The 26,632-nt window shown below is 36.4% G+C and overlaps 1 protein-coding gene and 1 pseudogene across 2 annotated transcripts in view; both read left to right on the top strand.

Moving 5' to 3' along the window:
• The window catches only part of ADAM17 (ADAM metallopeptidase domain 17), a 62,163-nt gene extending 35,594 nt beyond the window's left edge, over positions 1 to 26,569 (top strand). For both annotated transcript variants that reach the window (XM_069064815.1, XM_069064816.1), the window contains exons 8-19: positions 1,908 to 2,021; positions 3,785 to 3,929; positions 4,117 to 4,205; positions 8,024 to 8,176; positions 14,651 to 14,850; positions 15,980 to 16,083; positions 18,904 to 19,038; positions 19,397 to 19,527; positions 21,314 to 21,392; positions 22,117 to 22,205; positions 23,960 to 24,010; positions 24,681 to 26,569. In XM_069064815.1, coding sequence (XP_068920916.1) covers positions 1,908 to 2,021; positions 3,785 to 3,929; positions 4,117 to 4,205; positions 8,024 to 8,176; positions 14,651 to 14,850; positions 15,980 to 16,083; positions 18,904 to 19,038; positions 19,397 to 19,527; positions 21,314 to 21,392; positions 22,117 to 22,205; positions 23,960 to 24,010; positions 24,681 to 25,025 — 1,635 coding nt within the window. In that variant the 3' untranslated portion in view covers positions 25,026 to 26,569. The remainder of the gene's footprint in view (positions 1 to 1,907; positions 2,022 to 3,784; positions 3,930 to 4,116; positions 4,206 to 8,023; positions 8,177 to 14,650; positions 14,851 to 15,979; positions 16,084 to 18,903; positions 19,039 to 19,396; positions 19,528 to 21,313; positions 21,393 to 22,116; positions 22,206 to 23,959; positions 24,011 to 24,680) is intronic.
• Positions 8,185 to 14,644, top strand: LOC138143556 (large ribosomal subunit protein eL33 pseudogene; annotated as a pseudogene).
• Positions 26,570 to 26,632: the final 63 nt, after the last annotated feature.

Here is a 26,632-nt window from a genome sequence, read left to right as displayed (position 1 = left end):
GAACCTGGCTATGATATTCCTAGGAGTTTTCATTTTGGGATCTTTTTTAAGAGGTGATCCGTGGATTTTTTCAACCTTTATTTTGCCCTCTGGTTCTAAAACATCAGGGCAGTTTTCCTTGAGAACTTCTTGAAGGATGATTTCTAGGTTGTTTTTTTTGATCATGGCTTTCAGGTGGTCCAATAATTTTGAAATTATCTCTCCTGTATCTATTTTCCAGGTCAATGGTTTTTCCAATGAGATATTTCACATTGCCTTCTATTTTTTTCATTTGTTTGGACCTGTTTAATAGTATCTTGATTCCTCATAAAGTCACTAGCTTCTATTTGCTCCAATCTAATTCTGAAGGAATGATTCTCTTCAGTGAGCTTTTGAGATTCTTTTTCCATCTGGCAAATTTGGCTTCTTAAGGCATTCTTCTTCTCATTGCCTTTTTGAGCCTCTTTTCTATTTTTTAAGGTGTTGTTTTCTTCAGTCAGGCTGTTGACTCTCATTTCATAATTTTCTTGCATCGTTCTCATTTCTCTTCCCAATTTTTTCTCCACTTCTCTTATTTGATTTTTATTAAGGGGATTTGTTCTATGAAGTTTGGATTCAGTCAGAGGGCCACACTTGAGGACCTAGAGGTTCACATGTGACCTTGAGGCTGCAGGTTCCCCACACCTGCCCCAGGGTCAATTGTTTGGAGGAGAATGTGATGGTCAGTACTGCAATTTGGGAAATGGCTTTGGCAGCTTTTGGAGAATGAATTGGAGTCATAGGTCTTGAGGCAAGAAGAACAATTAGGAGACTGTATAGAGCACTATGGAAGGTACTTGACAAAAAAATAACAGAATCTAAGGAATTTTCATTCTTCTTAGGATCTAAACAAATGAGTGTAGTGGAAGGTAGTTTGAAGAGGAAGAAAGCATTAACAACAGAGGGAGGGTATGAGGGAAGGCTTTCGGTAAATTTTTGGTGAATTTTATGAAATACTGTATTAGCTCAGCATGTTCCTATGTCACAGTAATCATGGCCTATTGCTAGTGTCTTGTCATTTTAATAAAAGTATTTGAAAAGATCACTCAAACTTGATAGTACTCCCAATAAACTGACATATTTTAGTATAGAAATTGTTGGCTTTTGTATTTCTTTCCAGATTCTTCTCCTAAATTTAAGGGGAGGGTGGTGGTGGTGGTGTCAGTGTTGTTATTGTCATCATCTTTGTTGTCTTGGCTAAAAAGAGCCTTTTAAAAGAAAATGGTAGTTTATTATATAATACCATATATATATATATAATATATACCATATATATAATATACCATATATAATATATAATACCAGTACCGTTTTCTTAAAGTTTGGAGGTTTGTGGCTTGCGTAATTTTTTTTCTCCTCTTGTAAGACATAAATTTGATCTTTGTTAAATCTTTTAAATTATTAAATTTGCTGTAAAGGAAGCATATTTATATGAACTATTTAGAAGGATCGTTCTCTGTAATCTTTTTTGTTTAGTTTCAAGAAATACCAGATATTATGTAATGCAATGTCTTAATTTTATGGTCCATAGTGAAACCTCTGTTTTGAAAGACATTATTACCTGTATTTTTATATTTCTGGATATTAAGTTATAATTAATGATATTCCAACTTCATATCTTCTGAGTTTTGATTTCTGAAATTTCTACTACATAAAAAAATTAAGTTTATCAGTAGCTGTACATTTTTTATTATAGTGGACTTTGTTCTCTAACTGTGCTTTCCTGTTTTTTAAATTACTTAATTTTAGATTTTTAAGATTTATAGGGTTTAATTAAAAAACATTTTTCCTATTCTAGCAAAGTGTTTTTTGGTATTTATAAGATTGTTAGAGTTTTGCTGTTTACTTTCTATGGCTTTACTCTAATTATACCCTCTTTTGAAGTATAGATTCGTATCCTCAAGACACCTCAAGAGGTAAAACCTGGTGAAAAGCACTTTAACATGGCAAAAAGTTACCCCCATGAAGAGAAGGATGCTTGGGATGTGAAGATGTTACTAGAGGTAGGTCACAGTTTAAGATGCAGTGACTCATTTAAGGATTCTTTATATGAATATAACTCAGTTATACATATTGATGAAATAGAGCATCAGGAAAGATAATTGAAAACTAGAAATTTAGCCTTTTCAAACAATAAAGCTGTATTGTGTGGCAGGAAAAGCAGCTTTGGGAAATATTACAGATCCTTATGGCTTTTTCACTGAAAAGTGTGAACAGAATGCTTTCAGGAAATACCATCTTTCTGCTGTACCATTTTTGGGGGGATGTGGTATTGGTATACATCAGTAGAGAGAGCCTCATTATCTGTATAAACCCCAGAATACAACTATAGCACTGACATATTATCTCTCCCTGCTAACTCCTTGAGGGCAAGAGTGGGCAGCTTTATCCCTAGCACAGTGCCTCACACATAGGTACTTTTAAAAATTCTTGTTTATTGATGGATTGATCTAGTTGGAGGATAGGGATCTCCTTATGATATCTTCTTCCTTTCTCCCTCAATTCTACTTTGGTTCTTGTGTGGAGTGATGGAAAAGCATTGGATGAATTTGAAATCAGAAAGCTTGAGTCCTAGACCTAGCTCTCCCATTACTAGCCATATCATGCATGTAAGCTATTTGAGCTTCAGTTTTCTCATCTTTGAAATGGAGATTTTAATACCTGTCTAGCCTTTGTTACAGGGTTGTTGTATAAATCAAAGATATAATCCATCTACATATAGCTGCTTGTTCATCCCAGAGTTATTGATTGAAAAAGCCCTTTGTAAACTGTAAATATAACTATTAGATGTTAGAGATAAAGAAGAGCTATCTCTGTCTTGCTTTTAAAGACTTTTATCTGGTCATTTTTAGGTGAGTCTGCCATCAAGAAAAGGCCTTTCTAAAGGATGAATTAACATTTATGTAGAATTTTCTTTAGAGCACTTGAATTTATAGCCAGTCTAAATTTCACAACTTATTTGTAAAGGAAGTAGGGGGAATTGAAGGTCAGATTTCTCTTTGCGTGGATTTTTAAAAAGTGAGGGACAGTGCAAGTTAATAACATTCATGGAAGTATACTGTGAGTTTGGAATCCTAATCCCTTGACAGAAAGCACATGTTTTAAAAATATTTTAATACTAGGAAATTTATCAGTCTTATTTTTTGTCCCCTGTGGATTGTCACTCTTGGTGTACTAGTATTATGTATCTTCTAGCTAGCCTGGAGGTGATAAAGTAGTATTATAAGATTTTTTTTCAAGGAACCTTTTTTTCAAAGGTTCCCTGGGACAGCTTTAAAAGACACCCTAGGGATGGCTAGATGGCGCAGTGAGTAGAGCACCGGCCCTGGAGTCAGGAGCACCTGAGTTCGCATTTGGCCTCAGAAACCTAACACACACACAAAAACTAGCCGTGTGACCTTGGGCAAGTTACTTAACCCCAACTGCCCTCCAAAAAGAAAAAAAAAAGACACTCTAAAATACATAATTACAGTATCTTCTAGGTCTTGGTTCCTTGTCATCAGACCTTATGGCTTCAGCACTGAATATCCATAAAAAATTGCTGAACTGTTTTACTCTGATTGTCTCTTCCTGTCAGGCATCATGCTGAACACTTTGTCTCACACATTTGTATGGCTGGTTGAAGCTCAGACAGGTAGATGAGGCATCTGGCTAAAAAGCACTGGGGCAGTTGGTGGGTTGTGATGCTGAATTGTAAAGAGCTGCTTGGGGATGCTTAGTAACAGTACCTTTAGTCTGACATTATTCTGCATCTAATTTTTAAAAGCAATTCAGCTTTGATATAGCTGAGGATGCATCAAAAGTTTGCCTTGCACATCTTTTCACATACCAAGATTTTGATATGGGAACCCTTGGATTAGCATATGTTGGATCTCCAAGAGCAAACAGTCATGGAGGTGTTTGTCCAAAAGGTAAGATTTTTTTTCCCCCAGTTTTCCGGTGAATGGGATTTTGGTGTTGCTAGCCAGGGTGACTGGAGCATAAGTGAAGGAAGGAGTGGGGTAGTAAAAAGGAAGGGAGAGAGAGGAAAGGTGTTTGGAGATGTACTTCATAAGCAATTTGTCTTCTCTTCCTACCCCCCACCCCCTTTTTCTCTAGCTTATTATAGCTCAGTTGGGAGAAAGAACATCTTTCTGAACAGTGGTTTAACCAGCACAAAAAATTATGGTAAAACCATACTTACAAAGGTATGTTTCTTGATGGTTCTTTTAAAATACTTTAGTCTGTGATAAATGCTATACTTTCTTTATAGGTCACAGATAGTCATAAACCCAACACTTGTGTTTTTCAAAGGGCTCCAGCCTGATTTGTGTTCCAGATTCACTTCGGTCTTCAAGTGATGTGCTCTAGGTAGTGCATTTTGACATCCCACTAAGTCTTTGGTACAAAATTTGATTGGAATCCTGTATTGTCTTATATTATTCTGTCACCATTCTAATTTTGAATGTGCATGTACATAGTAGAAAGAACATTGGACTTAGAATCTGCAGAGTCATGTCCTAGTTCTGCTGCATACTGTCCATGTGATCCTGAGCAAATAGTATGGTAACTTCTCTTAGCTCTCAGGTTCCTTATCTGTAGAATGAGGATTATAATTTCTGTTTCAACTTCATTTCAAGGAGCTATGAGGATTAAAAAAAAAGATAGTGCTGATAAAGTGCTTAATAAATTGCACTACATCACAAGCAATGAAAAATAACATGATTTGTCTTTAAGTTTCATAATATACCTTCTCTGAAATTTATACTTTTAATTGTCATTAGTAAATAGAAAATATTTTAAGTAAAAAAGTTGTGTTGGGGCGACTAGGTGGTGCAATGAATAGAGCAGCCTTGGAATCAGGAGGACCTCAGTTCAAATCCAGGTTCAGACACTTAACACTTACTAGCCGTGTGACCATGGGCAAGTCACTTAACCCCAATTGCCCTGCTTGCCCCCCTCCAAAAAGCAAAACAAAACAAAAAAACCACTGTGTTGATACTAAACCCTGTATTTAAAAATTATTCACATTTGTTCTTGTAAATTCAGTTTGGGGTTCTATTTTAGTATTCTGATTGTTAACCCTGCTAGTTTTTGAAAAGGGAATTATATATTTGGGGAAAAAGTGCTGACTAAATCTTAGCAGAGTTATTTGAAATCTGAATGATCCTCAGAATTTAAGATTACATTATATATACCCGTGTTTCCCCGATAATAAGACCTATCCCGAAAATAAGCCCTCCCCTTACTGTGTAAGGTTCCTCTAAAATAAGCCCTCCCCCGAAAATAAGCCCTATTGAGAGTGCTACTGTAGTGAAGGTGATCCCCTGCGCTACATGCTACATTACAGTACCCTCTGTATGCACTGTTCCCCCCCGGGGTGAAACGCACGCCGCGCTCCGAGCTGCATCCAATCAGAGCTGCAGCAGTGAGCGTGTCATCCTGTTCTTCCCCAGTGATTTGCTTGCTGGCGCCATTGAGAGCAGTGCCGTGGAGGAGAGCTGAGGCAGGACAACATAAGCCCTCCCCTGAAAATAAGCCCTCTGGTGTTTTTCTTTCCAAAAAAATTAATAAGACAGTGTCTTATTATCGGGGAAACATGGTATATATGTAGTGATTTAAATTTTAGGAAGGACTTCAAAGGGAGGTTTGCCAGTATCACATTCTTTGATTTAGTGATTAATGAAGGGAATTTATTTGCAAATTTTTTGGGCATTTTAGTTTTTCCTTAGGGGGACTTAAGGTTATGAAAATACTCTGAAAAGTTGAGATTTCTAGGCAGTAGGATTTAGAGTAAGAATAGTCCTAATTCTTCCTAGTCATATGCACTGTCACTTTTTCTGTTTTTTTTTTTTAGTGGCATAAAGGAATGTTATTAAATTGATATTCTATTCATATCATTTCTGTTAGAATGACTGGGGGCCACTCTTTATAAAACCATTTTTTTCTGACTTTAGTATGAAATGAGGTTATATAAATATCTGTCTTTTTAGTGATTCATCAGATCATACAATTTAGAGAACACTGCAATGTCCCAACATGGATGTATCAGATTAATTGAATGGCATATTAATAGATTATACCCCTAAAATGAAATCTCTTTGAAAGCATATAAGTAATTATACTCTTTAGTATACTGTACTAAAGTTATAATACCTTATAATTATACTAAGAATCTTGAGACACCCTCTATTCTGAAAACTAAAATCTGAAAAAAATGACATTGGTCACAAGTTATATTTAATTTTAGCTTATATTCAGATCAGTGTGTTACTTAATTCACCCTTTTTCATATTCAGCATAATCAGCAATGGTATAGTAATTATTTAAGGACAAATATAAGAGTAACCTTCAATCTACTCTTGTTTGTCATAGAAAAAGTAATTCTTTGTTGTTATCTTCCTGTGATTTTGTGCTATGAAAGAAATCTGGAAAAAATTATGTTATTTTGATTTTTAAATGTGTTTGACAATTACAGCAATTAAGGCAGACTTTTCTATTAAGTAAACATATTCCTTTACCCAAGGTATGTAAATAGACATTTCCTGTTTTAAAATTCCTTAATCACTTGAAATCTTTACATATAAAATTCTTTTATTTGAATTTGCATATGTAGTGATAGGGTACACAGCTAGGTGGTGTGGTAGCTGGAGTCAGGAAGACGTCTTCCTGAGTTCAAATCTGGCCTCAAACACTAGCTGTGTGACTCTGGAAGGCCCTCTTAATCCTATTTGTCTTAGTTTTCTCATCTGTAAAATAAGATGGAAAAGGAAATGGCAAATCACTCCAGTATTTTTGCAAAGAAAATCCCTGTCAGACATAACTGAAAAATGATTGAACAACAACAACGTAATGATGTTTTCTCAGTTTTTATTATTTTCCCTTATAAAATCTATATGAACTTTAATAATAATAGGCAACATGTAGTACCTTAAGGATAGTGAAAATGTTTTCCATATATTGTTTCACATGACCTTAAGAAGAACCTTGTGAGGTCTGCAGGTTTTATTATTCTCAGTTTACAGATAAAGAAACTTTGACACAGAAAGCTGAAGAGATGGTCACATGACTTAGAAGTGTTAGAGGGGGCTGGGAGGTTGAAACCCAGATCTTCATGAATGCTATTCAGTTCTCTTTCCACAGGCCCTTTCTGCCTCTTAACAGTCTTATAATTCTATGACCTCTTTAGATTAGGAATGTTTTCTTTGTCAAGAAACTTTTAGTTATTTTTAAGAATTGGAGAGCAAATGACATATCCCTGTTCCACAATTGTTATTTTGAGGTTTTTTTGGTGTTGATTTTCAAAATCATAGGATTATAGCCTATATAAATAAAAGTGAACTTAGAAGTAATCTCATCCTTGTTTTATAGAGGAGAAACGTAAAACCTAGAGAAGGGGAAATGACTTTCCCAAGGTCACATAAGTATTAAGTAGCAGAGCCAGGATTTGAGCACAAATCTTCTGATTCTAAATCTACTTTCTATTTTAATGTTATATCACTTTTTAAAGTCCTTATGTTGTATAGTAGAACCTTTTGATATATTTATGTTACTTGTGGGAAAGTGAGCTGAAATTTTACTATTGTTATTTTTCCAGTTATTCCTAGAATAATCGTGACTTCATAGATCATGACATAGGCCATAGTAATAATCATATATTAGCTTCTGAATTGATAAATACATGATAAATCCCCAGGATCTTAAGAAGCCTACCTGAAGCTTAATCTTCTTGAGTTTCTGTATTTGTTCCAACTCAGCTGCAGTCATAGTTTTATTCATCTTTTTTGCTTAAGTTTTTACAATTCCAGTAAATGAGTCAGCTATATTAATTAGAAACACTGTAGTACTAGCATTGTCTAATAATAGAATAGAGTAACTGATAATGACCAACATTTGCACTCTGTTAAGATTCTGTCCCAGTGCATTTATGACATAAATCTGACTTTATCAATGAATCTTGGCCCTTATTGCCAAAATACAATCTGTTGTTGGAAAATTATAGCACGTTTTTTTCACTGTCCTTAAGGAAGCTGATTTGGTTACAACTCATGAACTGGGACACAACTTTGGAGCAGAACATGATCCTGACGGCTTAGCAGAGTGTGCCCCAAATGAAGATCAAGGAGGAAAATATGTTATGTATCCAATAGCTGTGAGCGGAGACCATGAGAATAATAAGGTGTGTAGTCCTTTATTTTTTCATATTGCTAATGAGGGTAGAGAGCTTGCTTTATTATTAGGAAAGAATCCAAAAATTGTATTCCATGCCTAAGGATGGAAAAGGGAGGGACTCAACTTTTCAACTTCCCTCCCCCTCTTTAAAAAACCATAGTGCATCTTGTGATCACATGTGGTTATCTAGTTAAAGGTGTCATTTTAACCATTTGACTAACCAAAAGTAAGGTTTCTTGGACTCTTCCTCCTCTGTTTTTGTTTTTATATTTAAGCTCTATAGAAAAACAGTTGTAGAAGTGGTCTTTAATCCATTCCCTATACAAAATAATTTTATTAATGAATAGATCTGATGATGTCATTGCCCTTTTTAGAAATCTTCAATGGGCTCCTCTTGCCTCTAGAATAAACTATAGACTTCTTAGCTTTAAGGAGTTCCTGTAAAAGACTGAATAACCAGTTGTTTTGTGGTGTATAGAAAAGATTCTTATAAATTTTATACTAGCTAGCCACTGAGATCCCTGTTCTCTCTGGAATTCTTTGATTCACATTTTCACCCCAGACATGTCTTATTTAAAAATTCACAATGTATAAATTTTAATAAACAGCTGTCGATAAAGCTCTTGATTGCTGTTCACTGTTCCTTATACAAAGCACGTGTCATACTTTCTGTTGAAAAATTTCAGAGACAATGTTGAAACAGATTTGAATGACCATGCCTTAAATTATAGAAATGACAAACTCTTGGTCAAAGATGAAATGCACTTGAAATGTATTTGCCTATATTCTTGAAAATCTGATAAAAGGATCTTTTAAATTGTAAAAGTAGGGGAAGAGGGACAGCTAGATGATACAGTGGGCTTGGAATCAGGAAGAATCATCTCCATGAATTCAAATCCGACCCCAGACACTTACTGGCTACTGCATATACCTACTGACCCTAGACAGGTCACTTAACCCTGTTTGCCTTAGTTTCCTCAGCTGATGAGGAATGAGATGGAGAAAGAAATGACAAACCAGTATCTTTGCCAAGAAAACCCAAATGGGGTCATGGAGAGTCAGACACGACGGAATGACTGAACAGCAAATAAGGGAAGAGAGAAAACTACCTAAGTTTTATCCATTGAACTAGACACTGAAAAGATTAGCTATAGTAGACAGGAAAAAGAATAGCGGTAGAGATGACTAGAAATTTACAGGAGGCAATACTGAAAGTACCCCATGGCCTTAAATGTTTATACAAAGTATAGTAAGGTGAACCAGAAATCCTATCAAGGAGAGAGGAGTTAGTTTGTAGTGGGAGGTGTTTTTTTTTTTTAGCTCTTTGGAGGGAGAAAGTAAGGCATTTGGGGTTAAGTGATTTGCCCAGTAAACCTAGAGAAGGGGAATCACATGGCTAGTAAGTGTTAAGTGTCCGAGACCAGATTTGAACGCAGGTCCTCCTGACTCCAGGGCCGGTGCACCATTCACTGTGCCACCTAGCCACCTGAGAATTCTTTTTGTTACGGGAATGAGGAGTAGGGGGAAGAATCGTATTTGATGACTGAGTCCCATAATTTTGCAAGATACAGAGATGAAAAGAATACTGGATTGAAAAATCAGTAAACCTGTTTGAGCCACAGTTTTCTTATTTTTGAAAATGGTGTCTATTACATATATCACCTCCTCTTTTGGCTTGCTGTTAAGCTCACAATAATGGTTGCTTCCTATGGTTTAATATGTAGTTAGAGAATCTTTGTTCATATCTTAACTTTATCATTTACTATCTCTGTGACCTTGGACAAGTCATTTAACTTCTCTGGGCCCCAGTTTCCTTTTGTGCCAAATGAAATGGTTAAATTAAATGGCCTCTGAGCCATTGTAGAAGGGTTCCTTCTAGTTCTAAATGCTTTTATATTCCTTCTAACTCTGAAACCTCATAGATTTTACTAATACCTGTGGAGATGGACTGTATGACATGTTCTAACCAGGCAGAGTACAGAGGGGCTGTCACATCCCTTCTTTTTCTCTCTCTCTTTCTCTCTCTCTGTATGATATGTCTCTCTCTGTCTTCTTTTTCTTTCCTATAAATAAATTGAAACTCTTTTAAATATAAGGACAACATTTCTGTGAGACAGTTATGATTGGAGTTGTGAGCTCCAATTTTTGCCTGTAAGTTCTCTAATAATATGATCAGTATTTTTAAAAAAATTTTTATTTTCTCCTGGATTACATGGAAAAACAATTTTTAACATTTTTTAAGTTTTGAGTTCCAAATGCTATCTCTCTATCTATCCTCTCCTCCCTGAGATAGTAAGTAATTTGATGTAGGTTATGCATGTGCAGTCATGTAAAACATTTCCATATGAGTCATTTTGTGCAAGGAGACTTGAACAAAAAAAAAAGAAAGGAAAAAAGTGAAAAATAGTATGCTTCAGTCTGTGTTCAGACAATATCAGTTCTTTCTTTGGAGGTAAATAGCATTTTTTATCATGAGACCTTTGGGATTTTCTTGGATCATTATATTGCTGAGAATAGCCAAATCATTCACAGTTCTTCGTGGTATAGTATTGATGTTACTATATACATTGTTCTCCTGGTTCTGTTCACATCACTTTGTATGAGTTCATATAAATTTTTCCAGGTTTTTCTGAAATCATCTTGCTTTTCATTTCTTATAGCACAGTAATGTTTCATTACAACCATATACCACAGCTTGTTCAGCCATTTCACAGTTGATGGGCATCTCCTCAGTTTCCAATATATAATCAGCATTTTGTAGTGTCCATGGAAAGCAAAATCTTCCCTTTTTCCTAATTTCTTCAGCTCTTGTTCAAAGTGAAGATGATGCCAACTCTGCAGCCTGGAGTGACTAATATTTCAGTAAGGTTTCCGAAGTCCTGTTACCTTCTCTTTTGAAAGTCAGGATTCAATTAACATTTCTCCTAGATTCTTTTTTTTTTTTTAAGCAATCGGGGTTAAGTAACTTGCTCAAGGTTACACGGCCAATTATTTCTGGGTGTGGTGCTAAGTATCTGAGCTCGGATTTGATCCCCAGGTCATCCCGACACTGGAGCTGGTGCTCTTACTCGCTGAGCCACCTGGCCGCCCCTCTCCTACATTCTTGACAATGTCCCAGCATTAAAAGGAGTCATACTTCAAATAACATGTATTCTTCAAGTCTACCAGTCTTCTCTCTGAATTTGGAAAACCTTGGGTAGAATCTTAGAACAGTCTTAAGAAATGTGATTGGGAAGAACCAAGATGGCCAGGTATCAAGAAGTAAACCCAAACTCTTATTCACACTCCTTCAGAAAACAGGCCAGATTGAGTCCTGGCTAGGAAATCAAAGAAAATTTGTAGTGAGTCATTTTTCCAGCCTAATTTGGCATAAAGAGACAATGTATAGTACACTGAGGACGGGGTCTAGTTAGGAACAGCTGTGCACAGCATTTCAGTACATGGACTAAAAGAGGGCTGAGGCTGTGTGTCAGGGCAAAAAGAAATCCCAGTCCAACATAGGGACCTGACTTTACCTATGTAGGGTAAAGGAACAGATGCCAACTGGCAGCAGTTTTACCCAGAGGAGTCAAGAGAAACAAAAAGGTAAATACGAGCAAGCAATCCTAAGAGACTTAAAAAAAAAAAAAAGAAAAACTGTATACATTTTAATATTGGGAGGTGATACTTTATCCTCTCAAAACCCTATCATCATCAGGTGTCATGAAGGGAGTCTAATGAGACAGAGTCTAAGACAAAGGAGTGGTTTTATTATGTTTTGATGATCTCAAAAAGAAGAATGGAAAGAGGAGAAAAAGAAGAGACTAAGAAGAAAAAGAGGAAAGGTGGGGAAAATTCTCACATAATCAGAGGGTACTCTCATAAAACACTATGTAAACAGGGAGCAGAATGGGGAGGTGGGTAGTTGATTTTAAATCTCACTTGCTTGTCTGAACTGGTTAGAGGAGGAGAGAAAGGGCAGCTAGGTGGTGCAGTGAGCACTGGCCCTGGAGTCAGGAGGACCTGAGGTCAAATCTGGCCTCAGACACTTGACACACTAGCTGTGTGACCTTGGGCAAGTCACTTAACCGCAATAGTCTTGCCTTCCCCCTGCAAAAAAAAAAGTAGAGGAGGAGAGACAATTCATGCATGCAGTTGGTACAGGATTTTATTTCACTCAACAGAGAAAATGGAGGAAAAGAAGAGAAGGGAGAGTAAAATAAGACGGAAGGGTAGATTAAGGGATTATTTCTATAAAAAATTCTTAAGGAGGGTGACTGTCAAAGAGAGGTTTAAGCTTTTTCCTCCATCTTGGAACTGGGAAGGCCTACTAGAAACAGGACTTCTAGAATAGCAAAATGTCTGGAAGACTGTGGTCCAAGGCCATTTTTGCTGGCTACAAGCGAGGCCTGCAGAACCAGAGGGAACATACAGCTCTTCTGAAAATTGAAGGCATCAATGCACAAGATGAAACTGAATTCTATTTGGGAAAGAGATGTACTTATATATACAAAGCAAAAAAACAACACAGTGACTCCTGGTGCGAAGCCAAACAGAGCAGTAGTTATCTGGGGAAAGTTACTTGAGCCCATGGAAATAGTGGGATGGTTCGAGCTAAGTTCAGGAGCAGTCTTCCTGCCAAGGCCATTGGACATAGGATCCAAGTGATGCTTTATCCCTCAAGGATCTAGAATATGAAAACTGATTAAATAAAATTACATACTTTTTGCAAATGTAAAAAAAAAAGGTTTAAAAGAAAAGACAGGATAAGAACCTGTGAATTGGATTTTACAGTGAGAGAAAGAGAAGAGAGGGGAACAGAAGCAAAGAAGGAACAGCTTAAGAGAACAGGATAGAGGAAAATATACACTTTGCCCCTATAACTATGAATGTGAAAAGTATCAACTTGCCCATAAAAGATAAGAGGATCTCAGAATGAATTAGAAAGCGGAATCCAACAGGATGATGATGTGTTTATAAAAAACGTGAAGTCAAGATTCCTGCCGTTAAAATAAAGGATCTGATCAAAATCTATGAGGTTTGAGCTGAAGTAAAGATTTAAGAATTATGATCGACCCACTGACCAACAGTAGTTCCACAGGCCCTACCATGAAGCCCTCTGCCCCCCTCCTGACAGAGGTGGCTTCCTGGAGGCAGCGTGATCGTTTGTTTTGCCCGACTGTGCACGTGTGTGTGTGTTAAAGGGCTTTGTTTTTCTTTTTATTCATTGGGAAGGAGGAGGGAAGAAAGAAGAGGAAATTAATGCTTTTTATTTGACAAACATAAAAGTTTAAAAGGAAGGAAGGAAAAAGGTGAAGAAAAGAAAGAAAATATTTGGACTGGTTTTCCTTAGCAAAAGGAGGAAGTTCATATCTTATTGAGCTACTGAAGAATTCAGTACTTTGAGATTAGTCTTTATACAGCTTGTGATACCTTTACAAACTAAAGCACTTTAATGTTTCAAGATGGAATGTTTCAGTGCTGTAATGGAAACAATGAAAAGAAAAGAAATAAGATGGAAAAATGGCAGCATCATGGAGTAACTTTGGTTAGTATTGTGTTGCTTGTTGCCAGTAATCAACTGCAATAGCACATTCCAAAGACTTTTGCAGGTGATGATGTTTTTCATATAATATACTGGTGTGGATATGGAGTCAGAGGCTGAGGTTTCATATCACAGCATTTTTACCCACTATTTGTGATTTTCACTAAGTCACTTAACTTCTCTAGGTTTCCTCAACTGTAATTCAACTCTTTAATTTTAGATGATTTCCAGGGTCTTTGATTATGTGATGATAAAGGCCTTTCTACTGATCCTGAGGGCAGACTCATAGTTCTGTCTACATAGGATCACAGAATCACAGACCAGCTAGTCCATGGTTGTGTGTGTGTGTGTGTGTGTGTTATGGAATCCTTAGGTATTCTGGTAAAGCCTGTGGACCCTTTCTCTGAATAATGTTTTTAAATATATAAAATAAAAATAAATAGGATTACAAAAGGAACAAATCATATTAAAATATAAAACTATATTAATGTTATAAATATGTGTATATACATATATAATATATACATACTGTGTGTGTATGTATGTATAAATACAAGTTCATGAATGCCAGGTTTAGATACCCTGATCTAGTTCCACCTATATTTGAACTATGTACTTCCTCCCCTTGGTATTTTGCCAGCAGGAGCAAGACATACTTACTTTTCATAATGATTGTTTGCCTTCCTCTGAAGCTCTTGAAGAAGTACTTACCATATCCTACCTAACCTTTCAACATCTTCATTGGGGACAAGGAAGGGGTTGGGATTCCAAACAGATGGCACTTAGAAGTCTAACTTTAGTATCATCTTGGTACTTCTGGGACAGTATCTTATTACAAGTTTCACAATAAAGACTATTTTTTGTCATGAGTAAAAGAAGCAGATATATTTTAAGATGGGAATGAACTTTTATGATATGATTTTGGCCTATGTGGCATTTTTTTGTGTGTTCTTTAAGATGTTTTCAAACTGCAGTAAACAATCCATCTTCAAGACTATTGAAAGTAAGGCTCGAGAATGTTTTCAAGAACGCAACAACAATGTGTGTGGGAATTCCAGGGTGGATGAAGGAGAAGAATGTGATCCTGGCATTATGTATCTGAACAATGACACCTGTTGCAATACAAACTGTACCTTGAAAAAAGGAGTTCAGTGTAGGTGAGCATTGTTAAACCATATAGTTTGTTTACAAATTCTGTAGCTCACTATAAATGAATGAGACTGAAAATTGAAAATGGTGGTGGCCTTATGGTAATGTGAAAGGTAGCCACTTTGCCTCTCAGTTTTCTCATCTTTAAAATGTGGTTCCTAGTAATGACTTAATTGTGTAATATACTTCTATTGGATAGAGTAATGATTCTAAATCTTTAAGATTTTGCAAAGATAGTTTACTTTATTCTATTGTAAAGGTAAAGGGGTGTAAGTTATCTAAAACAATGGCTCAATTTGGAAATATGGTCAAGGACATCCAATCTATCCTTTATCCATTCACAGTCCAGCCAACTAGTCCAGCCACTTAATACCTGACCAAATATAAGGGGGGGGAAATCTTGAAATACTCAAAAAACAAAAACCTGTGGATAATTTATGGCTAATCATATATAAAGCCATCTAAATAAACCATTGTGATGAAAACTTATCAGCCTTATACATTGGGTAATTAGCAGCTTACAGATGAATTTCCTAAGGTTTGGTCTTTTAATCATTTTGTTAAGCCAGTAAAAATTAAGAATGCTGAACTATATGGAAAGATATGTCCTATGTTCCATATGCTTTTGCTGTTGTATGATGTCTTTGATGCTGATGGATATTTTTCAAATGGACATATGATTTCATATAGTGAGGAAATTTTTATTATTGATCCAGATTAGTGCCTTCTCTGCAACTTATATTCTTAAAGATTTGCCTGGGCACAAATAAAAGTCACAAGTGACTTTTATCGGGTCACACTGCCAAGATGTAGAGGAGTATTTGAGCCTAAGTCTTGTTGATCCTACCTTAAGCTATCTACTTTATAGCTATCACACTGCCTCTCTGCTCCATTCTTCATTAGCAGAGAAGTGTAGAGAGTGATGTCACCACAGTTAAGCCAAATCTCTAGACAGTAGATGAATTGAAACATTGCAGAAATGATTGTGCAGTAATGGAATGCAGGGATTTGGGGAATTGGTCTGTAAAGGATAGAGCACCTTGGTTGCAGAAGGTTCAGGTAGTAAAGAAATGTTTTAATATTGAAAATGTACTGTTATTCATGTGTTAACTTTCTCATTGAATCCTCTTCTCCCAGTGATAGAAATAGTCCTTGCTGTAAAAATTGTCAATTTGAGACAGCTGAGAAGAAGTGCCAGGAGGCCATTAATGCTACCTGCAAAGGTGTATCCTACTGTACAGGTATTTCATCACAATGGTTGTCTTTCTGTTTGATTACCAAACAATGTGTGCCAAGACTTCTTAGGTCAGTTGCTCATTCTTCATCTAAAAAATGGCATATATATCACTGTGTCAGTATTCTAGCAAGGATTCCAGAACTACTTCTAAGATAGTTTTCTAACTAAATGAGCCTTTTTCATCTTTTGAAATAGCCACTTAGTGTCACTTTGTTATAAAAGACATTTTACTTTGCAAATCATATAGTCTCTCCCTCCCTCTGCCCCCATCCAGTTTTATAAAAGAATTTATGGGTACAAATGCATGCAACAATTCTTTCTCCTTAGTACTTTGATGAACTTCATATATACAATTCAACTTTACAGCAAAACAACAAATAGGAAAATTTTATTTTTGGACTGTATGATTCTTTGCCTACCTCATTTAGAGTAAAATGGAATTCTTTATCCAGGGCCCTTGCAGCCATAGGTCTTTTGTACCCTGTCTTCAATGTCTAGTCTGTGCATAAATGTTTCCACCACATTCAGAGAGTACACTTAGGAAGGAGGAGGGAATTGTCACTTGGCCAGCTTTTGAACTTTTTAAAAAAATGTATTTATTTTTAGTTTTCACTATTCACTTCCATGAGATTTTGAGTTCCAAATTTTCTCCCCATCCCTCCCCTCTCCCCACCCCAAGACTACATGCAGTGTAATACAGATTCTAAATATATGGAAAGAAGAATTAGAACTAATAGGAGAAACCATAAGAAAGAAGAAACAAAAGAGAGAGAGAGTAAATAGTCTGCTTTGATCTGCATTTTAGACTCCATAGTTCTTTTTCTGAATGTGGACAGCATTTTCCATCATGAGTCATTTGGAGTTGTTTTATATCCTTGCATTGCTAAGCAGAGAGAAGTCTATCAAAGTTAATCATTGCACAGTGTGTATAATGTTCTCCTGGTTCTGCTCACTTCATTCAGCATTGGTTCATATAAGTCTTTCCAGGATTTTCTGAAATTCATCTGTTCATCATTTCTTATAGCACAATAATATTCCATTACATTCATATGCCACAACTTCTTCAGCCATTACCCTGTTGATGGGCATTCCCTCGGTTTCCATTTTTGGTAAATTGTGAATAGCTTTTGAGTCTGGTTAGGATTCATAATTTTATATGGTTGTGGATTTTTTCTTTTGTTAACGAAAATAATTTTTGGAAAAGGTATATATCAATCAGTCAGTAAAACATTAAGCACCAACTACATGCAAGGCACTGTGCTAAGTGCTGGCAGTATTTATAGATGTGAACTGAGGAGTACATTGTTTTTCATATGAGCTGGAAGAGGTTCATGATTATGACTTTGAGAGATGTCAGTCTGTTCTAGGAATCCGTAATGACAAGGAACTTCCTCTTTAAAAGGGAATCTATAGATGAAAAACATTACGTCCTAAACTAAACATCTGTAACAATCGTATTTGGTTAATTTAGGCACTTTAATTTCCATCTTGTATGTAAGAAAGCCACATGGCATTGTGGAAGGAGCATTTGATTTTGAGTCAGGAAACTTGGTTCTAGTTCTATCTCTACCACTTTTCTTTTGTGCAATGTTAGTTCAACTGCTGACCCTCTTAGAGTCCTTGGGGTCCCTGTTACATGTCTATGAAATAACGTTTCTCCATCCACCACCGTGCAGGACTGCTTTGAGAAAGGGTTTTGTCAAGGATACTTGACAAAAGTGGGGGGTGAGTTCTTATTGTTGTCGCTCTAGGTAGTATAGCACAGCCTAGACTAAAGTGATTCTTGTCATCTTCTTCATTCTCAGTTGTTTGAATCCCCTTGTATCTGCCTGATTCTGTGGTCTTGGCCCCATTTGATTTTATCTCATTTGTTTTTCATTATTAACAACAAGAAACTTATATCTCATACCTGCCATATATAAGGCCCTGTGCTTAGGGCACTGGGGATACAAAACAGACATGACAGAGCTTCAACCCTCAAGAAGCATTATATAAGTCTAGTAGATGAAACAGACCACTTATGGAAAAAGATAGTATATACAGCTTTGTATTGTAAAATGCCAAATGAATGGAACACATAGTTCAGAAAGGAGGAGAAATCACCATGAGCATTCAGAATTTTAAAATGAACCTCAGAGTGTCTTCTTTGAAACAGGGTCCAGTTCATTAAAGTCTGGTATCTTTCCACAGAGCATTGTCAGAAAATATTCCTGACTGGTTTTACTGTTATATTATTGAAAATGTGGTGGGTCGGGGCAGCTAGGTGGTGCAGTGAATAGAGTACCGGCCCTGGAGTCAGGAGGACCTGGGTTCGGATCCAGCCTCAGACACTTAACACAAAAAAATAGTCATGTGACCTTGGGCAAGTCACTTAACCCCAGTTGCCCTCCAAAAAGCTAAAAAAAAAAAATGTGGCACAACCAAGCCCTGGGAATAGCACAATTGATCACAGTTAACTACTATTTGTGTGGTATGATCCACAAATAGATCATACTGAATTATAAGAAGCTCACTTTTATATGCTGCTGTTCTGCAAAATTTATGGATCAGTTTTTTGGAATAATAACAGCTCCCATTTTTGTAGCACTTCAAGGTTTGCAAAGTACTTTCCCCCCAATAAGGCAGAGAAAATGCAGATACCTTTATTTTTATACAAATGAGGAAATCAAGTAAGTATTAGAGCATTTGATAAGCCAAATCATGCCTTTTGTAGGATTTTACTTCTCATGAGAGAAAATATATCATGTACCTATAGATCATGGACTTATAGGAGGAAAGAAATATTTTATTCCACTATAATCTGTTCTCTAATTCTTGTTTCTAGGTAACAGCAGTGAATGTCCACCTCCTGGAAATGCTGCAGATGATACTGTTTGCTTGGATTTAGGAAAGTGTAAAGATGGAGAATGTATTCCCTTCTGTGAGAGAGAGAAGAATCTCCAGTCTTGTGCATGTAATGGTGAGCAAAACAACCGATTGTTCTTGCCATCAAAAATAGCATAAAAGTGATTCTGACTCAGCAGACCCTTTCTTCAGAGGCAGTGAGGAAGGAGAAACCAAGGATATAAATTGTCAAGATCATCAGAGCCAAAGCCTGTTAATTATGTCTCTTATGAGATGAGCAGGAGACTTTGAGAAAATTAGCTGATAGGTGAAATGGGTATTAACTATTCCTCTCCTTTCCCTTAGTTTTTTTTAAAGACATAGTAACTCACCTTTCTGAGAGTGTTGTGTGGTTAGTAAGGGAAAGGGAAGGAGGAAGAAATCGCTACTCTTTGGAAGCTCCAGTTGATGACATGCACTGTCTTCTTTTTTAGAAACTGACCACTCTTGCAAAGTGTGCTGTAGGGATGAGTCTGGCCGATGTGTTCCATACCTTGATGCTGACAATAACTTCTTATTTTTGAGGAAAGGAAAGCCCTGTACTGTGGGATTTTGTGACATGAATGTAAGTATGGATGTCCTGCACATGTCCTTAAACAATCTGGTGGCTCCAAGTAGCCTGAAAATTTTCATTTCTTAAAAATGTAGTCTAATTTATTATGCTTAGGTAATAAGCATGTACTGCACTGGTGTGCTAATTGGCTTATTCTGCATACACAGTAATGTATCATATAATATGATAGAGCTTGTTTTCTATTTTCTGTTATTCATCATATATGTCATATTTTAGATGTTATAGAAAATTAAGTGACATATAACAATAGTGTGGGAAATGACGTATTAAGCTTATCATAATGTCATTCATTCTGATGAAGCAATGGCAGCTAGGTAATGCAGTGAAGAAAGTGCTGGGCCTGGAGTCAGAAATATTCATCTTTCTGAATTCAAATCTGGACTTAGACACTTATTAGCTGTGTGATCCTGGGCAGATCACTTCACCCTGTTTGCCTCAGTGTCCTCATATATAAAATGGGCTGGAGGAGGAAATGGCAAACCACTCCAGTATCTTTGCCAAGAACACCTCAAATGAGATCACAAAGAGTCAGACACAACTGAAAATGACTGAACGACAACGTGACAGAGTGATGTCACTTACCATACTGGCTTAACACATGCCATATGATAACTGTGTTGCTCTACTGTGCTATGATATACTTCATTATGTCATGCCATACTGTGTATGTGATATTACCTCATGCTTTACCACATATTGTTCTATACCATATGGTATATACTAGATTATGCTTTGCTATATACCATGTTTCATTATGTTATGTGTACCATATACTATATATTTTATATAATATAGCATAACATAAAATGGCTTATTTTAAGTGAAGCAGAAGTGGATTGGTGGCCTAATTTTCTTTTTCCTTTTTCGTTAGTACAGTGTCCATGAACTTAGTTTTTGTTTTTATAGATCTAATTTTTTTTCATTTAACAAAAATCTATTTTCTCTTTCCCACCTCTCTTGCCCCCATTGAAAAAGAAAGAAAAGCAAAACTCGTATAGCACATCTGCATAGATAAAGAAAACAAATTTCCTGCCTTTGCTGCGGCCACAGTATGTCCCATTCTGCCCACAGAGTCTACCATCTTGTTGTCAGAAATGGGGCAGCATGCTTCATCATTGGTCCTCTGGAATCCAGATTCTGCTTACTTCAGCCAGGGAAAAAACCTTCATTTTCCACAGATACTTTTGTATGTGAATACACACACACACACACACACATTCTCTCATATATATATGAATGTGTATACATACATATTTATACATATAATGGAAGCAAATTTTAAAATGCATAGAGATTGATTGGGAAGTATTTCCACAGTAGTAGCAGGATGACTCTTTCTAAGGCAGCAGCTAAATTTCCCAAACAATACTTTTTCTTTGGTTAAAAGATTCCTTCCAGCTCTTGATCCTGTCTATACGTCCGTGAATCATTATTGTCACTGAACACATTTCTCCTTCCATGGTGCTAAATTTAGGTGGTTTATAAAGTTAGATTTTTTTAACTTTAAAATTATTATCTCATTTGATCCTCAGATCAACCCTGAGGAGTAGGTGCTATTATTAGCCCCATTTTACAGATGAACAAACAGACAAAAAGTGACTTCCTCAGAGTCACACAGCTAGTGTCTGAAGTCGAATTTGAACTCAAGTTTTCTTGACTCCAGGCGCAGCACTCATGGTATCCACTGTGCTGCCTAGCTGGACTTTGAAGAGACTTTGAGATTCTGTTTTTCAGTGTTTATGGAATCAGTTACTCATATTAACATTTTCCTTTAAAGGGTAAATGTGAGAAACGAGTGCAGGATGTGATAGAGCGATTTTGGGATTTCATTGATCAACTGAGCATCAATACTTTTGGTAGGTTCTTTCTTGGACTCTTTTCATATAGAACATTGGAGAACATAGACTATTCTTGGAAGACTAGTTATGGGGAGAGGGTTAAAAATTGTTTTTTTAAATCTAATATACTAACAAAGAATTATTCAGTAAGCTATATTTTGGATATATCTTTGTGGACAATCAAGAATTCATTGTATATATGTAGAATAATTCAGAAGAAGTGGGGTTTTTTTTCATACTTGTTAAAACATTGTTTTCCTTTCTAAAAGAATATATCCCTACAAACATAATATAATCCTATTGGTTCCAGGACAGTGTGAAAACTGATCTAGAGTGACTTTGTTGACACTTGTCATTAGTTGACATTTAGTCAACTAATTTTTCAGGAACCAAGGCAAAATATTGGCCTCTGGGACTTTATATTAACCTGTAACCCTACCGAATAGCACAGTCCATATTCTATAAGGATTGGCTTCTTGAGTAGTTGGTACCAGTAAGAATCTGATTTAGCACCAGCCCTTTAATGCTGCATATGCTGTTTTCAGCTGGTACCTCAAAGAACTTTAAAAATACTTACTTGCAGTGAGATTTTCAATTCATCACATTCTTTACATGTATCTTCTCAATGAAATATTTCTATAGCAGAGAATTATAGTTCTGATACTACTATTGATAAGGAAAAAAGATTTAGGTTTGTCAAATACTAACATAGGACATTTACAGTTTTTCAAATTATTCACAGGGAAGTTTTTAGCAGACAACATTGTTGGTTCAGTCCTTGTCTTTTCCTTGATTTTGTGGATTCCCCTCAGCATTCTTGTGCATTGTGTGGTAAGTCACAAGTCTTTAAGTGATTATGAATTTAGTTCTGAATACAGTGCCTACTATACTTTATGAAGGATATAGGTGGAATTTGATCTTGGCAAAATATTGTGCCAGACTTTTCCCCAACGAACCTTGAATGTTACTGGGACATTGCTTCTCATTGCTCTGACCTTATTTTAATCAAAATATAGATTTCTTTTAAGAGTAAATCTTAGTAAGAATCCAGTTAGACTACTCCTATTTTGCAGAAGAGTACTGTATTAACAGTAGATGATTTAAATCTTTGTTTAGTTCTAAAATACAGCCCTTAAGCATTGGGGGACCCTGATAAGAGGGTCCAAAGAAACATTTTAAAGGCCACTTAAGTATAATCAGAGATATTTAAAACAGCCCTCTCCAAGTTGTTATCCATGTAGTTCTGGATGCAGTAAATCATTCTAGTAATAAGTACATATTTGTACCCATTGCAGTAAAACTTTGAGGAACTCAAAATGCTTTTCAGATTGCCTTCTGTGTGATTACCTAGCAGGAAGCAAGGCAGTATTTTCTCCATTTTAGAGAGACTCAGATCTCCTGACTTGGGCCCACCCTGAAACTCCTACAGTTCTTTTGTTTACCCTTCATATAGTAGTTTTCAATATGATCATCACTTTTTTTTTTAAAGCAATTGGGGTTAAGTAACTTGCTCAAGATTACACGGCCAGTTATTTCTGGGTGTGGTGCTAAGTATCTGAGCCCGAATTCGATCCCAGGTTATCCCGACTCTGGGGCTGGTGCTCTTACTCACTGCGCCACCTGGCCGCCCCTAAGCAATTGGGGTTAAGTAACTTGCTCAAGCTTACACAGCCAGGTGTTTCTGGGTGAGTGCTAAGTGTCTCAGCCCGGATTCGATCCCAGGTCATCCCAACTTTGGGGCTGGTGCTCTTACTCACTGTGCTACCTGGCTGCCCCTGTGATCATCACTTTTTAAGTGGGGCAGATTCCATAAAGCAGAATCCTACCAACCACCAGTAAGAGCATGGATCCTGATTCTTATTTCTATAAAAATACAGCATAGTTCAGGAAAGGCTTTTTGTATCTGATGCCCACATGAGCTTTGTGTTTTGGAAAGACTTACTTTGGGCATTTGCACTGATCCTAGCCCAGTTCTTCTGTGTGGTTCACTCAATACAGGGCTGGCTGCTCATTGAAAAGGCTATGGGGGAAGCTAGAAGCAGGAAGGTGTGTAGGGACAGGAATGGGAGGGAAGTGGTAGAGGGCAAGGGTATGCAGGTATAGCTACAGTCTTGTGCTCTTAATACACTTAACTAATCCCACTGAGAAAACACTTAAGGAATTGCCTTGAATTCTCTTTTCCACATCTCCCTGTTAATTTCTCCATTCCAGTACTGCCTTGCATAATTACCATGTTGCTGTACTAGAGAACAAGACATCAGTAGAGCCTTTAGAGGCCTTTGTCATTTTCTTGTCTGGAGAGTAAAAAGGTGAATTGAAATACTGCCATGAAATCTTACCTGTGGTCACACTTGATCCTGCCAAGATAATGGTACAAAAGGTTTTTTGTTGAAATACTTCGCATTTGTTGGTGGCAATTGATTTAAATCTTTCTCTGGAGAGCCATTCACCTGCTGGTGGTTTTATAGTCCTAAGCATTCTTTTAGTGTCATGGAAGTGGCCTAATTTGGGGGTGGGCAGAGAGATTGCATATGTTGCTTAATTTTGTTTGAAGAAATTTTTCTTAGCTTAAATTTATTTTCTAGGACAAGAAATTGGATAAACAGTATGAGTCTTTGTCTTTGTTTCACCCCAGTGTAAGTATGCCATGTACATGGAAGGATAATATATCTTTGGTGCCCTCTTATCTTTCTCTCATATTACTTATGTTGGAGTCAGTCAGTGTTTGTGTATCTCTGTGCCTTTGTTTACAGTACTGCATGATTTACATTCCATCCCCTCCCCTTCCCCGATCTCTACCTGTTGAAATTCTGCTAAATCTTGCTTAAGTGTAAGTGAAGACATCAGATACTATCATATAGAAGCATAGTATTGTGGGAAAAGTACCAGATTTGGATTCAGAGGACTGTAACTACTTATGTGATCTTATGCAGTCTTATAATACTTAGGCAAGTCACTTAAATGTCTCTGAGTCTCAGTTTCCTTATCTGTGAAATGAAGAGGGTTTGACTAAATAGACTGGGTCCCTAACACTTTGAAATCTATAATTCTGAGAATTTTCCTGTGACTTGAGTGACAAAAGGCAGCTTCAGATCCATTGTAGTGCACAAGCCAGGATATGATCATCCAGAAGATAATCAATAGGGATTCCCCACAATGACTTTATTCTTTTTTTTTCTCTCATGTTAAAATGGTGAATGGAAGTTTAAAGAGGAAAATTTTTCTGAAGAGAGTCTATGCTCTTCTTAGGTTGAATGAGAGTAAGGAAGTTTTAAAAATAAAATCTTTTTAAACCTGTCTTTTCAGAATGTGGAAATGCTGAGTAGCATGGACTCGGCATCTGTTCGCATCATCAAACCATTTCCTGTGCCTCAACCCCCTGGTAGACTTCAGCCACTCCAGTCTGCTCCAGTGATACCCTCAGTGGCTCCAAAGCTGGACCACCAAAGGATGGACACCATTCAGGAAGACCCGAGCACTGATTCAATCCTTGATGAAGGATCCTTTGAGAAGGATCCTTTCCCAAATAGCAGTTCAGCTGCAAAGTCTTTTGAGGATCTTACAGACCATCCTGTCACAAGGAGTGAAAAGGCATCCTCTTTTAAATTACAACGCCAAAGTCGTGTGGACAGCAAAGAAACAGAGTGCTAGTTAGGGTTTTTGTCTCCAGCTTTTTTGACTAGCCGGTTCAAAATAATTTTTTATGGGTTTAATCTAAAATCGTTACATTATTTCAAGGGGCTAGGTAGGAAATGGGACAAATAAGGAAGTGACTTAACAGCAGATGCTGGACATGTGTTTGACCTTCCTTTATTGAAATAATCCTCCTGTCTTAGCCCTTTTTCCTTTCAAGGAGGTAAGCTTGTTTTGAAGCTTTTTGGTTTGATTTAATTTTTTTGAATCTTTAAAATGTACTTTAACCTGTGGTGCACAAAAAGCAGAAAATCTAGCCGAATTAGACTGTGTATGTTTGCTTTTTGTAATTTAACTTTTTATTCACAACAGCACTGATTAGAGAGGTGAGAATTTTTTTTAAATAAAATAAGAGGACTATATGGTCCTTTGTATATTGGGAGACATGTAGAAGTTGTTTGTCATGAAAACTACAAAACCATCATTTGTTTGTTTTCTAATGAAGATTGAGCTGAACCAAAATCTTATTTTAAGTGATCTAAATGTGGGTCTTAGGTGCTACTGGGAGCAGATGGGGGGGAGGGATTCTAAAATTTCTAAAATCTTGGAAATAATCTTGGTGGCATATACACCCTTAAATGGGGCAGGAGATAAGATAGATTTACAGTTGCGGGAGAAGTAATATGTTTTTTTAAAACACCCTATTTTTGGAGTCTCCAGATGCTTAGACCTCATCTGCTGGTCATTATCTTTGTGTTCTGTGAGTCTTTGTGAATTCCTGTTGCCAAGAACTTTATTAAAAAGGAGTCTATACCATTGGACAGGAATCCCGACACAAAAAGCAATACAAATACAAATTATGAAGAAGTAACTTAAAAATGTGGTTTTAGATCAGTCAACTTATCAAGCTGATAAATAGCAGGCTTTCTTTTTGAGCTTTCTAAACTGTCACAGTTTTCACTGTAAAGTTTTTCTGGATAGATTGGCAAATAGATGCTTGCATTACTTGCTGCTTTTGGAAGTGTCCCAGGATCCTGAAAAACCGCCAATTGCTACATGAAGGATAAATCATGTACAATTAATTTTGACTTATACAGAATTATGGAATTAAAAGAATTTCTAAGTACTGAGAGTGCTTATCAGCCAAGATATTTTGATTCAGCTTGTATTTATAAAATTGATGGGAATTAACCAAACCTGTGACAAAATGTGTTTTTTGAAGAATATATTTGTTACATGGATTCTTGTTACACTAATACTTGAAACTTGTGCCTTATGGTATTGTTATTGTTAACTATTCTTCATGTTATATTTTTAGTTATACTTTTGGAATTTGAACACTGGGGTGCGTGTGTGTGTATGAAAGTGTGAGAGATCCATATAATTTCCAGAAAAATATAATATAACCCTTTTTTATAAAATTTTATGACTTTTTTAAAAACAAAATTGTCTTTGCCTTTCTCCCATGTATAGAATTAACAAGATGTTCAGCATGGAATTTGTAGCTATGGAACTGGTACTACTTGCCTTAAATTGTTAATAAATATTTAATAATATCAAAACAGTGTTCCTAATTCCCTATATCTTTTAATTTACATAAGAAAATGGTAATGGTAATAAATTCA

This window comes from Petaurus breviceps, unplaced genomic scaffold (assembly GCF_028583685.1).
Source record: "Petaurus breviceps papuanus isolate PSGF00001 unplaced genomic scaffold, PetGlider_PUasm1.0 90644, whole genome shotgun sequence".
Taxonomy (NCBI): Eukaryota; Metazoa; Chordata; class Mammalia; order Diprotodontia; family Petauridae; genus Petaurus; species Petaurus breviceps.
The sequence above is the reverse complement of the archived record's forward strand: the minus strand, read 5'-3'. Positions and strand labels throughout refer to the sequence as shown.